The following is a 23509-nucleotide window of genomic DNA, read 5'->3' as shown; positions in this document are numbered from 1 at the left end:
GTGATTGATTATATCAATTTACATATGAATTTTATGACATGTTCATCTTATTAGCTTGCCTTAATTCGGTGTCTGCAAGATATGAAAAGAGTCGAAAGAAACAATCGCCTGACAGATTTATATTTCTTTAAAAATTTACCTTTCTCGCATCCTTAACCTTGTTCTTTTCATTTTGTTAGTACACAGTACACTAGTAAAAAAGATCATAACATGCAACGTCAAATGACAATTCCACTGAAATACATTCAGCTCATTGATGAAGTTTAGTCAACAAAAATAATAAAATAAGAAAGAAAAACAACTAAATTGCAGGTAACATATGGCAAAGTACATCAAATAGATAGCTTATTAGTACTTCTAAATTTCAAATTAGATGGTAATTATGAAGGTAAACAAATTCATAACATAATTTATAATAAAATGGACTAAGAGGAAGGAGTACTCACAAAGTACCATACAAGACCAGAAAGAATACAGGAAGGAGTACTCACAAAGTGTCATCAAACATAAACGCACTACACATAGTATAAGGATTCTTCAAACTGCAACAGCACACAAGTTCAGCATGAGAACTTGCGCACACCTAAAACTTGAAATTTTTCTTCTTTGATTTGTTCTCCTTCTCCTGCATCTTTCGTTTTCTTTTGTTCTCGTTCTGGATAAATGTCAAACAAGTTAAAGCTCTTCCCTCCAAACATGGAGAAGAAAAACAAAGGAATAAATTATTGTACCTCAGCAACCATGTCACTGAAATCCTCCCGCTGAGTACGCAACTTCTCTTCTTCTCTTGCCTCCTCATACCTGGGAATAAATGTCACAAGAATAAATTACAATGCAGTACAATCTGCAGTCACATGAATGAAACAAATGAGCGCTCAATTTACTTGGCAGGCAAAACATTGTCCATGAGTTCCAACTCTTCGGGTGCTAATGTGACATCGACTTTATCTGCTTTCTGGCCTCTAAGCAAATCAACCTAATGAAAATAAACAGAAGGATAATCTATTATATTATATTATCAAATAAATATGCAAAGCTAGTAGATTTTAATTGAATTTCAGTTCATTCTCAAAATATTTATGTTCTACTTGATAGAAATTGGAGTCACACTCCACACTCAACATTTCAATTAACACGAACATTCCAATGTAGACTGCAGGATTTTCAGGCTGCGTCAAATACCACAATCATTGAACAACGGGAAATAATAATACGCAATTGCAAAATCAGGGCACGTGTGGTCAAAGAACATAAATCTCCAAGTCATCAGTCGCCTGATTAAAAATAGATCGAAGGCAAAAGATCAAATGGAAAATGATGAATTTTAAAGTGCAAATAAAAGGCCATCACAACAGCCTAAGCACAGTCAAATAATGTTAACGATATGCTTCCAGGATACTAATAGAATGCATTCAATCATGTTTATTTATAGTTTGGCAAATTAAGTAGTCCAACAGGCCAAAAGGTTATGGTCACATTGAATCGATCTACTTTTGCATTTCATCGATATCACCTGGGAGAAAGCTATGGTCAGATTGAATAAATCTTAACTACAGAAACACTTGTCAGATTTAATTAACAGCAGGAATCTGTAAAACGAAATGGTTTCCAAATAACATCAACATCACAATTTGTACATATACAATCAACAAATTAGAGTGAAAGAACAAGATATCAATTTTCTTACTCTTTTGGCACCAGTCTTGTCCTGTGTGCCAGTGTTAATCACGTACCTGACAAGAAATGAGTCTAATATCAGTTCAAATTTCAAAATGCAGAAGTTTAATACACAAAGAGGCCGATGCTTTACGTATGGCTTGTTCCAAGTAAGGTTCCTGGAGCTATCTTCTCTTCTTTTTCTTCGAGCACCTTCACCAAACACAAAACAAATATCATTTGCTTCAGAAACAATAAAAGAAAGTGTTGCCCAACAATCAAGAAAAATGTCAAAAGATGTATTTACTTGATAGAGAGGCCTATCAGGTTCTTTCCTCTGTTGCTTACGAAGGTCGATAACATCAGGAGTTTCAACACCGGTAGGAGTACTAAAGCGCCAACAAGAACGAAGCAAAATATGAGAGAATTTCAGGTCAAGTAGAAAGAGGAAATATACACAAAAAAGCCATATATTTATGCCTACAATGGTTGGAAGGAATTATAGTGGTTAGTCACAATTCACAAATTTGTGAATATTTTAATCTCAAGGAAGACATCAGCCAAGAGGGTAAAGCAGATAATTACCTCGAAAGGCTGTCCACAGATTGAATGCCATCTTCCAGTTCCTCTTCCTCAATCTGTTCTTCCTCTTCCTCTTCCTCCTCCTCCTCCTCCTCCTCCTCTTCCTCCAAATCACCCCAGTGCTTAGTCTTATCAACTGGTTCCTCCTGAAAATCAATTCAGTGAGTAGAATAAGAGGAGATGAATGCAGGAAAGAAAGTACAATAAATGGAGAATACACAGCAAAAAGTGAGCATGGAGTAACATTGTCATCAGTTTTCATATACTGATTTTGTTTACCTCATAATTAGGCTGTTCTTGTTGTAAAACACCAAAAACATCTCCATACAGAGGGCGTCCATACTATTCATAGTTAAAAATAACATGAGATCAACAGGGGAACTTAAAAAATAAAGAAAAAAGATTGAAGTAACCAGTAAATAAAGAACTTAAAACCCACTTCATCAACAGGAGGTTTACCCCAGTCTCCATGTCCGTATCCAAATTTAGCTCCAGCAGGAATTGGAGCATTGAGACCAGGGATTTTCAAATGAGGGTAAGAAGGTGGAGGACCATATCTCTGCCATGGGAAAAGAAACAACTAATGATAAGCTAACTTAATCTGTTCCTAGGAAAATGGAAGGACATAGCAGTATAGATTGAAAAACTGAAAATACGGTACTAAGTGAGACATTGCTAAACCTGCATGTTGATGAGCCAAGGTGGAGGGGCACCATCAGGCATGCCAAGAGCCTCCTTTAACTCTTGAGACAACATGCCTGGTTTCATTTCTCTTAGTTTAACCTGTGTATGATCATCATTCAAATAAAAGAGAACGACTGAGACTTGAATCAGAATAATTGTTCCGATAGTGTATGATTCGTGAAACTGTAACACAGACTCTCCATCAACAAAAAGGAAAAAATATGCATACATATGTATGTTCGTGTGTGTATATTGTGCCACAGCTTATGTATTAACAATCACCTCTTAAAGTTCAAACACAAACACCACATTTCATTGCACAAATCATTACGACAGCCAATTTAGTTAACCGCCACAATCCACAACATTAGACTATATCACAACTAAAATCATAGGTAACATTATAATTGCAAATAAAATTCGACGCATGTATGCCATAGAAAACTAATAGGAGTGTGTGTATAATTAATCTTAAGAGGATGGTCATTTCAGAACCATCACAGCTTTGGACAACACATGATTTCATACCTCAAATTCCTTTCCCTCATAATATAGATCACCATGTGATGTCAACTTAGGTTTAGTTTGATGCTTGAAAAAGGCATCATGGAGGACCTATAAAAATTGAAAAAGAAAGACAGGAGTGCGTAAAAAAACTACAATTGAAAAATCTAATAAAAAAGGTAAGATTTCAAGAGTTTGTTGACATAAATAAAGACCTGATAATCGATATCCATTTTTCCCATTTTTGGCTGCATCCTTTCACGTTGTTTTTGTTTCAGCTTCTTACTGTCTTCCTTTTCGATGTATGCCTGGCATATAAACACCAAAACACACGAAATGTTAACAGACATGTAGACAACACTACGAGAAAAAGATTCAAGAGAAAATGCACCACAACTGTAACATAACTTATCTACTGTGTGTGTCAAGTGAATGCCACAACTGTGCAATGGAAAACTAATTTCATTCAAAATATTGTCACATATTGAAGAATAAGTACTGTCACGGATTGAAGATAAAATATTGCGACCCAGCGACAAAACATAATTTAATCATTGTATAAGTAATGAAGACTTGAACATCCAAGAACAAGGTGAGAGATTAACATAAATAATCTAAAGTATACAGAAGCCACAATCCTTACATGTAAATCATAATATCAAATTTTAGAGAAAGGGAAGACAGATATAGACCAGAGACGCAAGCATTCTACAAGCATTTATGATGTGATTGGCTGAGACCCTCCTACAATGTGCATACTCCATGGGGATCTTTTGGTACCACAAAATAAAAGGCCAATAACACGCTTTGAAAATCCCCAATGGTTGATGCAGAGTACAGAATGGAATACATATGTCATGTATGCAGATAAGATTCAGCAAATGTGATGCTGGCCCATAAATCTAATTATTCAATTAATATTGTTGACATGATCTACCAATTTCACTATCATAAAACACTTAAAATTACAAGAAAATAAATATGATCACAAAGAGGAGACAAGTCTCACTTGTCTTATTTTCTCAATTCCCGTGGCGGCAATAAAGTCGGGAAGTTGAAAGGGCAGCTTTTCAATACCTCGCTTTCCCTGCAAATCAATTAACAAGAGGATGAGATGAGAGCTAACAACAAACTAAGAATTGTAGACAAATATACCAAGTAATAAAATAAATATAAAAATCTTAGGAAAGAGCATGGGTATGTAACAAAATCTCAAGAAATTCCTTGTCATCCTGCTGCCAAAAATTGCAGGATTATATCCTGAATGGAGTAGTTTCCTAAGGCGCTTTCATTTATTATGACAGAGCATTATAAATGAATCAAACCCCAGCCCAAACTAGCAAAGTCTATATAAGGAAGTTCTTGCAAGGTTCCCCCTTGCCAAACACCTACATGTTGAGGCTCCACAAGTGCCACAGCCGCTCCCCTGCAAGAACCACATATAGGTATAAGACAAAACCTCATTGACTTTATCATCCATCACACTCTTCCCTAAACCCACCATGTAATCAGACCCATCTTTACCCGTCCAAAAAGATTTTAGCAGATAGAATACACACAAACCTCGGCTAAAGAAACGTACATTTAATGCACTAAGTATATCATCCACAGTAGCTCACCTGCAAAAATTTCCTCTTTTGACACCAGTGTCGTGGAACTGCGACGGTATTACGATATGATTTCAAATACACCAGCAGCTTTGGGTCTGAAGAAGTGGCATCCCACACCTAGGAAGTCAACAACCATTAGACAATTACCATCAAAAGATTTAATTTTGAAACAGTAACCATGACATAATTAGATCCAACAAAAATCGATCATCAGATCTTCAATCAATATCATATTGCAGCATTCGTGCTTAAAAAAATATGGTTCCTTGTTCCCATCCAGGGAGGTTTTTGTTACTAAGAAAATCAACATGATGTTTAGGCAAATCCATTTGCCAAAACTCTCACCAAAAATTATACGGGGGATTAGGAGGTCTACTACTAGGTTTCACACCAATGTAAAATGTAAGTGTAAGCATAAAATATCGAAGGCAATACAGCGTTCAATTATCAAAATTTGAAAACAAAAAAATACATTAAGCACAATGTCCACAAAATATATAAACCATCAACCAAGTTAAATAATGCAGAACATACCTCAACAACATCAGGCCGGGTGGACAATTGCTTCAGTTCAGCAATCTTCATTCGACGTTGGAGCTATAAACATCAAAGGTGGTTCAGCTTGGTAATGCCATTGAAGATTTCACACACATAACAGTTTGACTAAAAACACCTCTTCTCAAAAGATGCTAAAAACAGTTGCGTAATGAGTTGAGTGTCAAGTAGTAACCTTTTTCTTTTTGTTAGAGATCCCTTTCTCCTTTTGTTGAGTATCTTGCTCCTCCTCTTCTGAATCTGAGTCAGCCTTCTTCTTGACTGCTGTATCAGGTGCAGAATCATCCTTTTTGATATCCTCCTAAAAAAATTGGAGTTATCATTATCCCAGAAGAACATGGGACAACAGAGCCAAGGAAGAAGGAAACCTCAAGAATTCAGAATTGACATCAAATCAGGTAAACTATAATTCACATTCTCACCTCAGAAACCGCATTTTCCTTGAAATTAAATTTCTCAAAGACTTTTCTGAATTCTTCAGTTAATTCACCATCTAATTCTGCCCTTTCTGGCACATACTCAATCTCTACTAGCTCTTGAACCTGTCAATGACCACAAACAGAGAGTACTGGTAAAATCCATGATAAAACTGACATAATCTTAATCAAGTCCATGCTATTCACATTATTAAAACACATAGTTTCTCTACAGTCAAATGATAGGTATTATGTTTAATTCTTACACAGAAAAACAAGTGAATTACATTAAAGGAAAAAATGTTCTCAAAATGACAGTAAATCATGATCATTCCTGGGTGCTTCTTGAAGTTTCTATAAGACGAGAAGATTCAAGCTTTTGTCACCGACCTAACAAAAAAGAGAGACTCACTTCAGAATCCTTACCCTTGCACACATAGTGGTTACAAATCGTCCATGAAATAAACATATGACAAGGAATTAGTTGATAGGATGGGAAGAAAAGATTAAGAAACACCAGGACACATATATCTCATCATCATAATAAATATTCAAGGGAAAGAAACAGATTATTTTTCTCGATCACCAAAGGTTTAAATAAAATAAGAAAAAGACTTGTAAGATTTCACAATCAGCCGCCTCACTTTCAACAATTTTGAAAACATACAGTAAGCATTATATTGTTCAGGCAAAGAATACCGCTCCTCAGCCCAAAATGTGCGAAAAGTGACAACTTTCGAAATAAATATTGTTCAGGAAAACATGTCACGAAGTTCCAGGAATTGGTGGCCATATGAATACATCAAAAGTGACCCACCGATTCAAAACCCTAAAAGATCACATTAAAAAATATCCAAGAAACTAGGGTTACCACCTTCAGCGGATCGAAGCTTTCTTTGGAGCTATCATCAACAATTCCGTTGACGTCTTCCACAGCGGCGTCACTGTCATCCCCTGCGGGATCATTTTTTGACTCCTTGTTGTTCTTCTTCTGCTTCCTCCGCCTCCGGCGCCTATCGCTTTTCCGTGATTTCTTGGTGGCGTTGCCGAGGACTTGAGATGCCAAATCCCCTTTCTGGTATGAGACAGTGTCAATGGCACCGTTGGCCATTTCCGCTGGCATCTTGAAGCACACTTGCGATTTCTCCTCCTCCCGGTGTTGATAAGAGGGAACTCCAATGAACAATACGCGGTTGCGGGAACAGCCTCGCAAGAGTAAACTGATTATTTGTTTGTAAGATAATAAAGATTTATTTATAATTTTTAACAAAACAATATTTGCATCAACCAACTCTTTCAAATATTGAAAACACCGATGTTTTCATAACTGGACCAGTGATCCAATCTGTTTATCTTAAAAAACGGTTCAACCGCTCGAACGTTTTAACCGGACAGTTGGACCGAAAAACCGTTTATATAATATAATATAATTAATAATATATTTTAAATTTTTAAAACCCAAAAGATGTATATAAATAAAAAAAAATATATAGATTTATCATAGTTTGAAAACTAAATAACCATATAAATATATTCAAAATATTAATTTTAGTTATATATTTTTTAAAAATTAATTAATTAATTAAAAAAATATAATATTACTAAAATAATATTTTTCATGAAGTACAAATTTCAAATAATGTTGTATATATATATATTAAAATATTAAATTTAGGTTTTAAAATTAAAAATATATTTTTTCAAAAAAAATAAAAAAATCGAAAAACCGGTTGAACCGGTTCTTGACCGGTTCTGTGCCGATTTTTTTACCGGTTCGACCGGTTATGACGGTAAAAACGGTTTTTAGGAGCAATCCGGACTGGACCAGTGACCGGTTCCCGGTTGAACCGGCCGGTCCGGTCCGGTTTTGAAAACATGGAAAAATATACACTTCTCCCCTATAAAATTTTAATAGACATATTCAACCTTGACTTTTTAAAAAATTAGCACACTCGCCCCTTCAGATGAGTGATTGTTGCGCAAGCGCCCCTCATGCGATTGAGCAAAGATTTTGAAATTTTTTTCATCAAATACCCTTGTGAAATATTAAAAATTCATATTTGACCCCTGTGAAAATAATTTTTAAATCTATTCAACTGATAATACACAATTTTTAATAAAATCCAATTATAAATATTTAGAAAACATATTTTGCTTTATTAACTTTTATTTTTTATTTTAAATGTATTATCATTAATTAATTATTTTCTAAAAAATATTATTATTTTATTATGTTATCATTATTTTATTAAATTCACTTAGTATTTTCAACTTTTTCATTAAACATGCATTCATAAACAAGTATTTAAATAATTTCAAGTATCAAAATATTGAACTAAACTGAAAAGTTTAAACATATTATTTTTTCGATTTAGGACTATATATTATTGAACCAAAATTTAAATTTTTCGAGAATATGCATTGCACAATTTGTAATAAATAATAAAAAAAACATGCTTATATAATTCTAAATTGAAAAAGTAACATTCATGAACTTATCATTTGGTTGAATATTTTGGTATTTTTAGATATTTAAATCATTATTTAGGAATCATGTTTAATGGAGAAGTTGAAAACAAGAAGTGATTTGATAAAATAATGATAACGAGATAAAGTAATAATTTTTTTAAAAATAAAATTATTTATAAATTATAAAATTATAAATAAAATTATAAATAAATAAAATTAAAAATATTTTGTACTTATCATTCACTTATCATTTTGATTTAATATTTTGGTACTTTTAGGTATTTAAATCTCGTTTATGAATGCATTTTTAATGGAGAAGATGAAAACAATAAGAAATTTTAATAAAATAATGATAACAAGATAAAATTATAATATTTTTTAGAAAACAATTATATAATCATAATAAATTAAAAATAAAATTAATTAAGCGAAAAATGTTTGCTAAATATTTTATAATTATATTTTAATAAAAATTGTGTATTATGGGTTGAATAGATTTAAAAATTTCACAAAGGTCAAATATACATTTTTAATATTTTATAGGGGTCTTTGGTGCAAAAAAAATATCAAAATCATTGCTCAGTCACATGAGGGATGCGTGCGCAATAATCACTCATCTAAAGAGGCGAGTGTGCTAATTTTTTAAAAGGTCGGGGTTGAAGATGCCTATTAAAATTTCACATGGAAGAAGTGTGCATTTTCAATATTTCACAGGGTTAGTTGATGCAAATAACTCCAAAAAATATCTACATCAAATAATTAAATATAATATTTACCAAAATCCCTAAGGCTCAGTTTAGTATGGGTGATGGGATAAATAATATATAGATAAGTAATGTAACGTAATAAAAAATAAATAAGAAATGATAGTGAATATTTGATTTGATTTGATTGATAGATTATAGTTTATTTGATTTTATTGATTAAATTTTATACCAAAATGGTAAATTACCATATTATCATTTTAATAATAAAAAAATATAAATAATATTATTTATAAGGGGTAATATAATAATTTTAATTCAATGATTTGATTGATGTAAGATAAATAATTAATGATTTGATTGATGTAAAATTATAATTAATAGATGGATAAATAATATGATGAAATGAACGTGTGATTAGACTGGATAATTTTATACATAGATTATTAATAATAATACCAAACGGAACCTAAATAAACTATTATTATCTTATCTTAAAAAAGAAAGTCTGATTTCCAAATTAATCAAACAAAATTTTTGAAATAAATCTGTTCTATGACTCATTTCGGAGAAGCCGAGGAACGAAGACATCTGTTATAGTGGAAATGTTTATTGGAAAGTAGCGGAATCCATGAAAAAAGACCAAAATAATGCAAAACTAGATTCCTACTATAGACCAGTAGTCTTCGCAATATATATATATATATATATATATATATATATATATATAGCGTTCTTTCTTCATTCTTGCGAATAAAAAATTTCAGTATCTATTCTTGCGTAAATATGATGGAGTCATGAGCACATACAAGTCAATGGCCTGAATCTCCACGTGGTGCAAATCGGGAGCTCTTCATCGCCGGCGGTGGTTTTCTTGCACGGGTTTCCCGAGATATGGTACTCTTGGCGCCACCAAATGACCGCCGCCGCCAAGTCAGGTTTCCGAGCTATTGCATTTGATTACAGGGGATATGGCTTATCCGATCCGCCACCGGAACCCCAGAATGCCACGTTCTTCGATTTCGTGGATGACCTCCTTGCACTACTGGATGCTCTTTCGATCTCCAAGGTAGCCCAGAAATCTAGTTCCATATGCTGACTAGCTAGAAGAATTTGGGGGCTGAGCAATTTTTTTTTTATGATTTTCTGTGGACTGTTCACAGGTTTTTCTTGTAGGTAAAGATTTTGGAGCTAATGTAATGTCGCTGTTTTGCCTTCTCCACCAAGAGAGGGTGTCTGGTTTCGTGACATTAGGCGTACCGTTCATGCCGCCGCGGCCTCGGACATACCACCAGAATCTACCCGAGGGCTTCTATATTTCGAGATGGAAGGTAAACTCGATCGATATATCTATATTTCAGTCATTAGCTATACTTAATTCCAAGCTGTTCCAATCGCGTAAATTGCACTTTGAGCTGTGTGATCTAGCAATTTGTATAAAAAGGAAAATTTGCATTTTGATTATTAATAGTAAAAGAAAGTTAGAAACTGAACCAAGATGATGTTTGATATCTGTGCATTTCAAAGTTAAGCTGTTCCATGGCATAAATTCATGAAAACAGCCCCTTCAATATTCATAAACCAGATAGTATAAATAATGGTGTTAGCTCATTTTTTAGGGCCTCTTAAGTATCTTCTAACCTATTCTTTTCACCGGAATTTTTTGGGTCAGTTTGGTCTTAACGTGATTACGAGATGTATTTTACCATTCTAACTCTTGATAACTTTTTGACAGCAACCTGGACGCGCTGAAGCTGATTTTGGTCGATTTGATGCTAAAACAGTGGTTAGGAATGTGTATATTCTCTTTTCCAATAGTGAAATTCCAATAGCCAGCGAAAACCAGGAGATCATGGACTTGGTGGAGCCGTCGACTCCTCTGCCTCATTGGTTTACAGAGGAAGATCTTGCAGTGTATGGAGATTTGTATGAGAAATCAGGTTTCAGAACTGCATTGCAAGTTCCTTATAGGTACGTTGATATTTACTCTTTATAATCTTATTGCCCTAGCAAGTCGCCTTCATTTGCCACGACTTTAGAGCGTGTCAAATGGTAGTAGAGACAGCCCTTTGAAGTTTGAACTATCATGTGGAAAGTTCAGTTAGCCACAGAGTAATGAATCCGTCATGTTCTGTTCCTATACCATGTGGAATATGAAACAAAATTGAACAAGCTAAGTTTCGACACTGGGCAAAGGAAATGATACTATGCACAATTACACAGTGATTGAAACAAATGAGTTTCAGGCTGCACCAGTTGGGCTTTTTGACATCTCTCACATCCAATCAACTCAGAAACTCGAATCCGTTAACTTTTCTGTAACCACACAATAATCATGAGAACACTTCACTTCAACCATGTGTTAGAAGATCATGACTGATTTTGTGAAGTTTCTATGGTGACTCTTAATTCTACTGCAGGTCACTCGACGCCCAACTTGATATATCAGATCCTAGAGTCGATATCCCGGCTCTGCTCATCATGGGCGAGAAGGACTATGTCTTCAAATTTCCAGGAATGAGTGACTACATAAAGAGCGGAATGGTGAAAACGTTTGTGCCGCAGCTGGAAATAGTATACTTGCATGAAGGAACTCATTTTGTTCAAGAGCAATCGCCTGATGAAGTTAACAAACTCATCATCAACTTCCTCAATGTCCATGTTTAGAACCCTTTCTCATATTGACTGCAGATGTTAGGGTGAAGAAAGAGTGTGTAATTTTATTTAGAATTACAATCATTAAGCAATTGAATGATGATTATGTGAGCGAATACTACATACAATGTGTAACCTGCAGTTTACCAACGGAAGAGGCCTTTAGGTCTTGTTCTGGTCTCACAAACTTTACCCATTTTTATTTTTAGTAACATTTTTTTAGGAATAAGAATGATTCATTACTCCCGAATAAATTCTTAAAGCCCAGATGAAAATTCTCCGTTTTTCGGAAAAACCATCGGACAAACAAGAAAAAGCTAATGTGGTGAGGCTATGCCCAAACTTGGTTAACTTATCGCATATGTTTGATCCCAAAAATGTTGTGGTGAGGCTATGACCAAATTGGTTCGCTTATCACATATGTTCGATCTCAAAAATGTGGTGACGAGGTTGTGACCAATTTGGTTGGCTTATCGTTTTTTTTTTTTAATACAAAAAATGTATGGTGTCGAAATAAGCTATTTAATTAAAAGATATAATAATTAATCCTACAGTGTAGCGGATATTGATCCTTGATCTGTTTATACATTGTCTTAGTACGATATTGCTAATGTGGTATCTAAAGTTGAGATATTCATGGGTAACTACTTTTAACTTATTGCATGCATTATTGAGGGCACGGACTAGTCGGGCACGTGTTAATAAAAAGTCGTTTCAGTGTCCACAATTTATTTCAGCTGACAGCTCCAATTTCCAAACTACTCAAAGATTCCTCTGTTCACACATTATTTAAAGGAACCTGCCACTGCATATTGCATCGATATCTCCTACCCACATACATTATAGGCGATAATGGAAGAGATAAAGCACGAGCAAGTACTAGTCAATGGGCTGAAGCTCCACGTGGCGGAAATCGGGAGCTCTTCCTCGCCGGCCGTGGTTTTCTTGCACGGGTTTCCTGAAATATGGTACTCGTGGCGCCACCAGATGATCGCCGTCGCCACGGCTGGGTTCCGAGCTATTGCTTTCGATTACAGAGGATATGGGTTGTCCGACCCGCCGCCGGAACCCGAAAAAGCCTCTTTCTTGGACCTTCTGGCCGACCTCCTTGCTCTTCTGGATGCCCTCGCAATCTCCAAGGTACAATGTAATGACAGATCAGGTTCCACTTTCGAAAATTGTTGTCTGAATTTGTTGTATTCGATTGGTATCAGGTGTTTCTGATCGGTAAAGATTTTGGAGCTGCTGTGGTTTCACTCTTTTACCTACTCCACCGAGAAAGGGTTTCTGCGTTTGTGACATTGGGCGTCCCGTTCACGCTGCCGCGGCCTCCCACATATCATGAGGCTCTACCTGAGGGATTCTATATTTTAAGATGGCAGGTTGTTTCATTAACATATTATACAGCCAGACTTCTAACTTTGGGGATCAATTTGACCCGAATGGAATCTCTATTTCCTTAATTGAGAGACATTTCTTACAGGGTTGATTGCATTATTAGAAACAAGATTTACAATTATCTTGATTATTTGTATATGGAGTTCTAGAGGGAAAAACTCATAATCCTTAGTATTCTTATTGTAGGAGGAAGGGAATATTCAGATTCAAGCAATTGGTGTTCGAATTAGTTATCTAAGGCCATCTCGATTCACATATAAGTGAGAAAGGAGGATGTGAGCTTCATTTTTTAGAATCTGAAGGGGTTTTGAATCTATTCTTGTCAACATATATGGTTTTTTGCCAATTTCATCTTAATTAGTCGTGGTTTTGGTAATGTAGTGTACCCCTTCCAACACTTGTTAACGTTTCTCACAGGAACCTGGGCGTGCCGAAGCTGATTTTGGTCGACTGGATGCGAAGACAGTGGTTAGGAATGTGTACATCCTCTTTTCCAAGAGTGAAATTCCGATAGCCAGTGAAAACCAAGAGATCATGGACCTGGTGGAGCCATCGGATCCTCTGCCTCATTGGTTTAGTGAGGAAGATCTTGCAGTTTATGGAGAATTGTACGAAAAATCGGGTTTCAGAACTGCATTGCAGGTTCCTTACAGGTAAATAATATCATGCAGGCAAATTTGCTACTCTTAACACAAGTACCGTTGAGAAGATTTGTTAATGCCATGTAAGACTTGTGAAGAAATATAAACTAGAAGTGGCCGGTTATTAGCTTAAACAAGAAGTGGTTGATTTTGAATCCATAATTAGTGAATTTGTCAAGAAATATCGTCTTGGAATTGATACATAGGCAATTACAAGATTATGACAGTATATATATATATATATATATATCGATTTATATATCTAGTTCAGTTCCGGTGATGCCTCATCCTTGTACATGCCGTTGTAGGTCATTCGGTTTGCAGCTTGATATACCAGATCCGAAAGTGGAAGTCCCAGCTCTGCTGATAATGGGGGAGAAGGACTATGTCTTCAAATTTCCAGGAATAGGTGATTACATAAAGAGTGGAATGGTGAAAACGTTCGTTCCGAAGCTGGAAATAGTGTACTTGCCTGAAGGAACTCATTTTGTTCAAGAGCAATCGCCTGACGAAGTGAACGAACTTATCGTCAACTTCCTCAAAAGCCAAGTCTAATTACCATATACCGTATTCGGATTAATCGTGTTGAGGAAAAACTTGGCAATACCAGTATTGTAATTGTGTGGGGAATAATTGGTGTTTTATATTTGTTTCAGAATAAACATGCATGTGTGACTCAAATCCCACGTTACATGTACAATTTGTGCAATATTTGATTTAGGAATTCGGAATTTCAGGAGAAGCTGGGGGCTCGAGTGTTTGGTTCGTATTTTTCATGGCAAATGACAATAAAAAGTGGCTATAATAGTTGAACTTGAGACTTCTTCATTTCATTCAATCTATTATGTGAGCGTGACAAGAAATAACCAGAATGAACCATGTAGCAGTACGTTAACATTAATAAATAAATGAATAAAACACGTTAATTGATTCAGTTGATACATTGATGTTGAAAAGATTATGCAATTAGTTATGTATTGCAATAAATTAATGCGATCAATAAGTTATAGTATTGTTAACACACGTACCATTTTTACTTTCCTCTAGATTTCATAAGGATCCCTATATTTATAGAAAAACATGTTTTCCAATTGTGTATTGACGCATTTTTATACATCAGCATCACTACAACCACTAAATTAACTATTCCCACTAATATAATATAATTAATTGTCATTAAAACATCAAAAATCTATATTGTTTATAAATTCTCGGTTAAATATTGTTTATAAATTTTCAGGTCATTAAAACATCAAAAATCTATATTGTTTATAAATTCTCGGTTAAATATTGTTTATAAATTTTCAGTTATTTATAACATCAAAGATCATTAATCATTAAATCATAAAAAATCAATATTGTTTATAAATTTTTAGTTAAATATTTTTTATAAATTTTCAGTTATTTATAACATAAAAAAATCATTAATCATTAAACCATCAAAAATCAATATTGTTTATAAATTTTCGGATAAATATTGTTCATAAATTTTCGGTTATTTGCTCTTCTAATTGATAATTGATCATTAATCAAGATAACTTATTTAATTAAAACATCCTACTTTAAATATTAAATATTATTAATTTGATCCACCAATTACTGGTTTTAACCACGTTTTTCTCAACTTACCGTTGCCACTAATTAGTTATTATGATAATTAATAAACTATCTATAAAATGAAAAAAATAATTAAAAATCAAACTTAAAATCAATATAACTTAGCATTGACTCGGCATGCACGTGTTAATAAAAAGTCGCCTCAGCGTCCACAATTTCTTTCAGCTGACGGCTCCAAGTTCCAAACTACTCAAGTTTTCCTCTGTTCACATAATACTATTTAAACCTGCCACTGCATGTATAGGCGATAATAATGGAAGAAATAAAGCACGAGCAAGTACTAGTCAATGGGCTGAAGCTCCACGTGGCGGAAATCGGGAGCTCTTCCTCCCCGGCCGTGGTTTTCTTGCACGGGTTTCCTGAAATATGGTACTCGTGGCGCCACCAGATGATCGCCGTCGCCAGGGCTGGGTTCCGAGCCGTTTCTTTCGATTACAGAGGATACGGGTTGTCCGACCCGCCGCCGGAACCCGAAAAGGCCACTTTCTTGGACCTTTTGGCCGACCTCCTTGCCCTTCTGGATGCCCTTGCGATCTCCAAGGTACGATGTAGTGACACATGATCAGGTTTCAACTTTAGGAAATTGTTGTCTGAATTTGTTGTATTCAATTGATCATGTCAGGTGTTTCTGATTGGTAAAGATTTTGGAGTTTCCGTGGTATCACTCTTTTACCTACTCCACCGAGAAAGGGTTTCTGGGTTTGTGACCTTGGGCGCGCCGTTTACGCTGCCGCGGCCCCCAACATATTTCCAGGCTCTACCTGTGGGATGTTATATTTTAAGATGGCAGGTTGTTTAATACTTTTATTGATATATATATGCCAGACTTCTAACTTCGGGAATCAAAATTTTGACGTTTCTTACAGGATTGATTGCATTATATATGAGAAACAAGATTAAGGCTGAAAACTCCCATCTAAAACAAGTATTTTGATTACTTGTATATGGAGTTCTAGATGAAATTTAAAACTCATAATCATAAGTATTCTTATGGTAGGAGAAAGGGAGTTTTCGGATCCACGTAATTGGTGTTCAAATATAGTTCTCTAAGGCCATCTAGCTTTACATACAAGTGTGATATGAGGGTGTAAGCTTCATTTTTTAGAATCTGAAGGGGTTTTCAACCTATTCTTTTCAACATATATGGTTTTGGCCAACTTTATCTTAACGTTATCTTTTCTGATTTCTCGCAGGAACCTGGGCGTGCCGAAGCTGATTTTGGTCGACTGGATGCGAAAACGGTGGTTAGGAATGTGTATATCCTCTTTTCCAAGAGTGAAATTCCGACAGCCGGTGAAAACCAGGAGATCATGGACTTGGTGGAGCCATCGGATCCTCTGCCTCATTGGTTTAGTGAGGAAGATCTTGAAGTTTATGGAGAATTGTATGAGAAATCGGGTTTCAGAACTGCATTGCAGGTTCCTTACAGGTAAATCCATCTTTACTATTATCATGCAGGCAAATTTTCTACTGTTAACACAAGAACCGTTGAGAAGATTTGTTTATGCCATGTAAGACTTGCGATACCTTTGTGGATGTGCAAATGTGAAATATAAACTAGAAGTGGTTGTTAGCTTAAACAAGAAGTGGTTGTTAGCTTAAACAAGAAGTGGTAGAATTTGAATCCATAATGAGTGAATTTGACAAGAAATCTCGTAATGGAATTGATACATTGGCAATTACAGGATTAAGACAGTATATATCCATTGATCTGGTTCAGTCCGGTAATGGCTCATCATCGTACGTGCCATTGTAGGTCATCTGGTTTGCAGCTTGATATACCAGATCCGAATGTTGAAGTCCCGGCTCTGCTGATAATGGGGGAGAAGGACTATGTCTTTGAATTTCCAGGAATAGGTGACTACATAAAGAGTGGAATGGTGAAAACGTTCGTTCCGAGGCTGGAAATAGTGTACTTGCCTGAAGGAACTCATTTTGTTCAAGAGCAATCCCCTGACGAAGTGAACGAACTTATCGTCAACTTCCTCAAAAGCCATGTATAATTACCAATCTTGTATTCGGGTTAATGGTGTTGAGGAAGACTTGGCAGTACCAGTATTGTAGTTGTGTGTGGAATAATTGGTGTTTCCTATTTGTTTCAGAATAAACATGTGAGACTCAATCACACGTTACATGTACAAGTGCACTATTTGATTTAGGAATACGGAATTTCACGATAAGTTGGGGGCTCGAGTGTTTGGATAGGATTTTCATGACAAATGACAATAAAAAGTGGCTAAAATAGTTGAACTTGAGACTTCTTCACTCAAATCGATTCCATAATTTTTAGGATAAACATTCCCATGGAAGTAGGCTTTATTATCTTAATATTCATTGTAAAATTTAGTCATGCAGTCGCATAAGGCTAGTCTAGTGCAGTTTACCTGACTAACGTAGTTTGCAGGTTATTACGTTAGTCCGGGGGCGCACCGAAAAAGAAGTGATTGCAAGTTCTCACGTCATAAAAAATAAATAAATAAAAAGACCATTCCATTCCATATATATATTCCTCTATAGCAATCGTGACACTAGAAGGAAAATTGTAATCATCTATTCCACATGTAAATTGGATTTACATTCAAAATTACCACCATTTCAACTACGTTCTATTTGATTTGTTATCTTCACATATTCTTAAAACTTGAAAAGGGTTCTTATTTTTATTCGATTGCTTAAATAGCTGTTTTAACATACTACCAATCACTAATCAGAGTCCTTATTTCGTCCTCATCATTCAGAAAAACCTAGCTTCTACAATGGGTGCATGATTTGTTTGGTACATATCACTGAAAACTACTTAAAAACAATAAACTCCGGAAGATCATAAGTTGACACTGTGTAATGAATTCTTATACCAGGAAAAGAATGGGAAAAAAAAAACAGCCTTGTAAGTTGTAAATTGTAATTTAAACTCGTGTAGTCCTATCAACACAATATCATACCCATTTTTGGTTGTTGAAACGTTCTCTCCCAATATTCTATGCCTCTTACTCCATCAAATAAATCCAAAGGTGTGACCAACCAACAAACCCAATAGGCGAGCAACTGGTTTTTTTTTAACTTGGGATCCTAGCTGCTCTTGCAAAATAATGAAAAGGGATATTTACGAAAATTCAGCCGTTATCTTGGGGTCACCTGAGTAATTGTAACGGGAAAAGTACTCATTTGATAGCTAGATGAAGCTTCCGAGGACTTATTCTTAAACATTGTGCCACTTAGCCTACCTGAGGTTTCAAAGAAACCGGGAGGCGTGAGTTGCTTTTCGTTAAGACGTACATTTTTAGTGAGCATTTCAATGACCTGGCTCATTAGGGGCCTCCTGCTAGCATTTGCTTGGGTGCAGAAAAGGGCCACTTTCATGTACCTAAGAACCTGGTCCTCTGGAAATGCTTCCAATTCTGGGTCAACGAGATCCAACAGTTTACCTTCTTCGTGAAGCTCCCACGCCTGTGAAGCAACCGATACGGATATGAGAAGGGATTATAGTATAGGCACAAACAATAAAAATAACCCAAATTAACGTAATGGCTTGGAAGGACACAACTTGGGGGAAAAAAATAAGCAATTCTAGAGCAAAAAATGAAGTTTACTACCTAGATACTAGTCCATTTTATCTAACTTGTGCGAGGAAATACTGTGTAGACGAAAGGTAAATGACTTAAACTCATTTTTCCTATTCAGTTATCAGAGTATAATTGATACCCAAAGGTGATACCAAAAAGTACAACCAAATATTCCTCACCCATTCGACAAGCAATTTCTGCATTCCTCCATGATTGGTGTTTCCACTGCTCTTGCCACTTACAACTTCAAGAGTTAGAACCCCAAAGCTGTACACATCGGCCTTCATAGTTAACGGGCCACCTAATGCATATTCAGGCGCCAGGTAGCCGCTGCTTAGAACAAACCCAAGGTACCAATTAGGACAATAACTTTCAATGTTTCAATAAATACAACTTCAAATTAGATGTCAGGATTCCAATGCCACCATGTGTTGTGGTGTAGTGTCAAAGAGGAAAAGAAGACATACGTTGTTCCTGCTATTTTTGTGCTGATGTGGGTGATATCTTCAGGAAAAAGTTTAGCTAATCCAAAGTCTCCAATTTTAGGTTGGAAGTCCTTGTCCAGAAGTATATTACTAGCTTTGATATCTCTGTGCACAATGTGAGGTAAAAGTTCTTCATGAAGATATGCAAGTCCACGAGCAGTTCCCAAGCATATATTAGACCTCTTTTCCCAATTCAGATTAACAGACCTGTTCATACCTGAAATATAGGCAATATTATGTTTAATCTACATTGGATATTGTGGGAATATTTTAAATAGATTCAAATGGCAAAAGACTGTATCAAATTACCTAACAATGCTCGATCGATGCTCTTATTCTCTAAATATTCATACACCAAAATGTGGTTGGTACCATTAACGCAGCACCCAACTAACTCAACTAGGTTTGGGTGTTTAACATTGGATATAGTGTCAATTTCAGTTAAAAACTCACGCGCTCCTTGCTTTGACCCGGCAGAAAGTGTCTTCACAGCAACTTTATTTCCATTTTTTAGAGTTCCCTGTGAGATTGCAGTAGGATTAATACCAAAAAAATAATAATGCAGGAATCACAGTTGAGCATTCAATGTCCCATCGACTTAATAGTTCATAAATATGAGACCATTAAACAAATTAGTACTGGTTGAAGCAATTTTCTCTGCCTCCAATGCAGACGATCAAGTAAAAGACCAGCCTGGAGAATTTTGATTTCCTCTATACATATTCATTTGCTTATAAACATCCTTCTGGTATATAAATTAGAAAGACATTCAACGGTAAGAAATTATTTAGAGCTTCAATGCATGCTATATCTCAATAACAGCAAAGGTTGGTGAAAATCAGATTGCAAACTGGCTGAAAGTTGAAATCCTGCCGGGTAATATTTAACTTTAAAAGTTATCTCGTTAAGACATGATGAATAGAAACTATGGACCATTGAGTTAATACCTTGTACACTGTCCCAAAACCTCCTCGTCCTATTTTGTTGCTGTTTTGGAAATTGTCTGTTGCTTCTCTTAATTCATTGTATGAGAAGTTCTTCGTCTTAGAAATTTGGGGCCCTAGACAGATACGATAGAATCAATCTAAGGAAAAAATATATACGAAGCAATAATTTCTGGGCCATCATAAGAAAATACTGAATGGAAATGAGCACTATGGCCAACCGCATGATTATATTTCCGGTGCCCCTACATGTTTCCTAAATTAATATTGATGTGTGCACATCAAAAGACTTGTCCAGATCACAAATATGTTATAGATGCAAGTTACAGATAGTTCAACGTGCGTGTTACACATGCAAGCTCATACTCATGTTTCCCGTGGCAATGTTACCTACTTTGTGTGGTAGAATTAGGTTAAGATCATGTTAAACACTAAGACTTATTTCCTTGCACTTCAAACATTTACGTATCTGTAACAGCAAGGGACACAAATGACAACAGGGAATGAGGTTCATCTCATGAGAGTTATTTTGATCAAGCGTTTAAATTTTGGTAGCAAAGACCATTGGGCATATCATAATGAATGAGCAATTGGTTCAGGGATGTAAAGCTCACAACTTGTTACATCGGTGATATTTTGAAGTACTTATTGGTGGTTCGTCACTGAACTGACTGCCTACGATAGCCTTAGCCACAAAACACGATTAATCCCACTAAAATTCAAAATATTCACATCAGATCACATCATTAAATAAGGTCCTCGATGTGAATCCTCCTTTTTCATCTATCATTCCAAACTTGCAACCTCTTCATCTAACTTCACCAAACTATCAACAGCACAACCAAAATTTTCAGTTCATGATCTAAATGGTGGAAAATTTTGAATTAGAAGTTAGTCATCGTCCATAAGATGCCAAAGCAACAATTCCAATATGATGAGGCTACTTGTGACTGACCATCAGCATCCGTGGAAATTAAAGCAATCATGAAGTCATACCCTCTGCCTCTGGCATGAAGGGTGTTCTTCATAAAAAACTAGGACGCAGAAGCTTCAGAAATTAGTGGTTCTACAGTGAACATTGCAAAGAATGTGGATTGAATTATAAAGCACAAACCTTCTTGGTCTGCCGTTGACTGAAAAGCGAATTTATTCTGTTTCTTCTGGTGTGAAGTTGAGGCACCAAAGCAGCTACAGCCCATGTCCCTGTATGGTCTATTATGCTGATATGCCAACTCCAACACTAGTGTCTGGATAACAAAGACCTAGATAAGAAATTTATATCAGTCGTCACTAGCCTTTTCCATGAAATTTCAACTATCGCGAAAGGGCGGCACAATTTATTCTGTGAATTGGAATTTTGTATCCACTGGCAATTTATAGTAATTTCAAAAATCTAAGTTCCATTTCCCAAATATGTTAAGGCCTCACTCCTATCAGCCTCCATCTTTGAAATCCCTAGTTTTAGAATCAATTTGGCAAAACTCGATTGTCTTCATGCAAATAATTACAAACTTTCAGCATCACAATTTCCAAACATGAAATTTTTACGATAGCGAGTTTCAATGCACCAGTTGACTAATAACCCACCGTCCCAGCAGCACCAGTTGGCTAGTCCCACCCCAGACAACGCGCGTACACTCAGATGAACACATGAACCTCAAACACAGCACCTAACCTCTTACAATCACAAGATTACACCATAATATTAAACCGGTATCATATTTAGACCAGATTAATGAACACTCCTCTAGAGAATATTATACGAGGAAAAGCTAACCAAACTAATCATACATATTTTATTATCCCAAAGCTCCACCGAGATCGCCTGAGTTTGATTCACACACAATTCGCCTAACTTGATTTCAGCAAGCAGCAAAAAACCGAGAGACATTAAACAATTGATTAAATTCAGCAGCAAATAGATATACTAACAGATTATTCAGAGAGATCAGAGCTTGATAAGGATGAATGAGACTGAAAACTCCGAAAACACCACCTGGAGAGCGACGAGCGCCAACGAACGTGCGCGTACCGCTCGTAGCAATTCAACCATACAGTGTGTAATCGTGTTTTTGATCGCTGTAGAGGAGAACACTGAACAAGTTATGCGAGAAAGAGTCAAAAGTCATTTCTAGCGCGAGCGGTTTGTGTTCGTATATCTTGGCTCTCTTGTGGTGGTGAGAAATGAGAATTGACCGTCACTACACGCGGCTACGCCATCTCAGCTTAAACGAAACTCAAATTAATTTAAGAATTGCGGCCTCCACAATTCAAAATTGCAATCAACACCCCAAAGAACATTGGTTTGACTCATTCCACCACGTTTTACTTTTCCCACGTCATCCAGTGTTTATGGAAAATTACCGTCACGTGCGATATATAAAAAAAAAACATAATTTTTTTATATAAAAATTAATATTTTTTATTTTGTGAGAGTTTAACGTTTGATTTTTATAAACATATATAATTTTAAAATATCATTCATTTCATACATGAGTTATGTGTTCTTTTGGATTTTTATATGGGGCTACATGCAAATTTGTCAGAATATTAAGTAAATATCGTATAAAAAAAGCAAACTCGCTACAAATCTAGCAGTTAATACTCCTACGAATCTAGTAATTAACTTGAATGAAAATAAACAAATTACCTAAATCTTATAGACAACTTTGTTGGAGTAATAACAAGTATTTTCTTATAATAAACAAAGTTATTTGAAAAGGCATCTAAGCACGAACAAATTCAACAATTGAGTGAAAATTGGTTTCTCGTCGAATTACTTGGCATGTTTTCGTGTGTATGTAGTATGTATAATTTCAAAGTCATTGTTTTTCAATATCACATATGTATATAATTTTGATTTATTGTACACATATCGCGTTTATATGTATGAACCATAGATGTGACACTCATCTATTGGATATTTGGATGTACAATTTGATATGCATCATCACATTCAATGTGTGAATGTCATCTAAGTGGTGGTCATGTAAATAGACACATATATATATATATATATTTTTTGT

At 35.5% G+C, this 23509-nt stretch overlaps 5 protein-coding genes across 7 annotated transcripts; 3 read left to right on the top strand and 2 right to left on the bottom strand.

The window, feature by feature from the left end:
- Positions 1–337: 337 nt before the first annotated feature.
- LOC140875646 (uncharacterized) lies at positions 338–7231 on the bottom strand. Its single transcript, XM_073279381.1, has 18 exons — positions 6882–7231; positions 6014–6133; positions 5767–5892; positions 5571–5633; positions 5046–5153; positions 4436–4513; positions 3642–3734; positions 3451–3537; positions 2920–3021; positions 2678–2797; positions 2518–2580; positions 2242–2384; positions 1964–2045; positions 1811–1869; positions 1688–1733; positions 885–976; positions 732–801; positions 338–655 (listed from the first exon to the last, which is right to left on the bottom strand). Exons 1-18 carry the CDS (start codon positions 7128–7130, stop codon positions 584–586), a joined length of 1773 nt encoding a protein of 590 aa, XP_073135482.1. The 5' UTR covers positions 7131–7231; the 3' UTR covers positions 338–583.
- A 2710-nt stretch (positions 7232–9941) lies between these two features.
- On the top strand, positions 9942–12013 carry LOC140875368 (epoxide hydrolase 3-like). Its single transcript, XM_073279034.1, has 4 exons — positions 9942–10249; positions 10344–10511; positions 10916–11151; positions 11601–12013. The coding sequence occupies exons 1-4, from the start codon at positions 10097–10099 to the stop codon at positions 11845–11847; spliced, it is 804 nt and encodes a 267-aa protein (XP_073135135.1). The 5' UTR covers positions 9942–10096; the 3' UTR covers positions 11848–12013.
- A 575-nt stretch (positions 12014–12588) lies between these two features.
- LOC140887346 (epoxide hydrolase 2-like) lies at positions 12589–14687 on the top strand. The gene is made up of 4 exons (XM_073294539.1): positions 12589–12975; positions 13050–13217; positions 13651–13886; positions 14183–14687. The coding sequence occupies exons 1-4, from the start codon at positions 12688–12690 to the stop codon at positions 14427–14429; spliced, it is 939 nt and encodes a 312-aa protein (XP_073150640.1). The 5' UTR covers positions 12589–12687; the 3' UTR covers positions 14430–14687.
- A 968-nt stretch (positions 14688–15655) lies between these two features.
- LOC140875195 (epoxide hydrolase 2-like) lies at positions 15656–17623 on the top strand. The gene is made up of 4 exons (XM_073278796.1): positions 15656–16032; positions 16114–16281; positions 16685–16920; positions 17248–17623. Exons 1-4 carry the CDS (start codon positions 15745–15747, stop codon positions 17492–17494), a joined length of 939 nt encoding a protein of 312 aa, XP_073134897.1. The 5' UTR covers positions 15656–15744; the 3' UTR covers positions 17495–17623.
- Positions 17624–18272: 649 nt separating this feature from the next.
- Positions 18273–22681, bottom strand: LOC140875174 (cold-responsive protein kinase 1-like). Of its 3 annotated transcripts, none has more exons than XM_073278771.1 (7): positions 22480–22681; positions 21598–21745; positions 20487–20599; positions 19849–20059; positions 19522–19756; positions 19234–19384; positions 18273–18938 (listed from the first exon to the last, which is right to left on the bottom strand). In XM_073278771.1, the coding sequence occupies exons 1-7, from the start codon at positions 22534–22536 to the stop codon at positions 18612–18614; spliced, it is 1242 nt and encodes a 413-aa protein (XP_073134872.1). In that variant the 5' UTR covers positions 22537–22681; the 3' UTR covers positions 18273–18611. The 3 variants fall into 3 exon arrangements, with proteins under 3 accessions (XP_073134872.1, XP_073134879.1, XP_073134886.1); XM_073278778.1 differs by having other exon boundaries at positions 22416–22639; XM_073278785.1 differs by lacking the exon at positions 22480–22681 and adding an exon at positions 22275–22408.
- Between the last annotated feature and the right edge of the window lie 828 nt (positions 22682–23509).

This window comes from Henckelia pumila, chromosome 1 (genome assembly GCF_033568475.1).
Source record: "Henckelia pumila isolate YLH828 chromosome 1, ASM3356847v2, whole genome shotgun sequence".
NCBI lineage: Eukaryota > Viridiplantae > Streptophyta > Magnoliopsida > Lamiales > Gesneriaceae > Henckelia > Henckelia pumila.
This window is presented reverse-complemented; position numbering and strand designations above follow the sequence as displayed.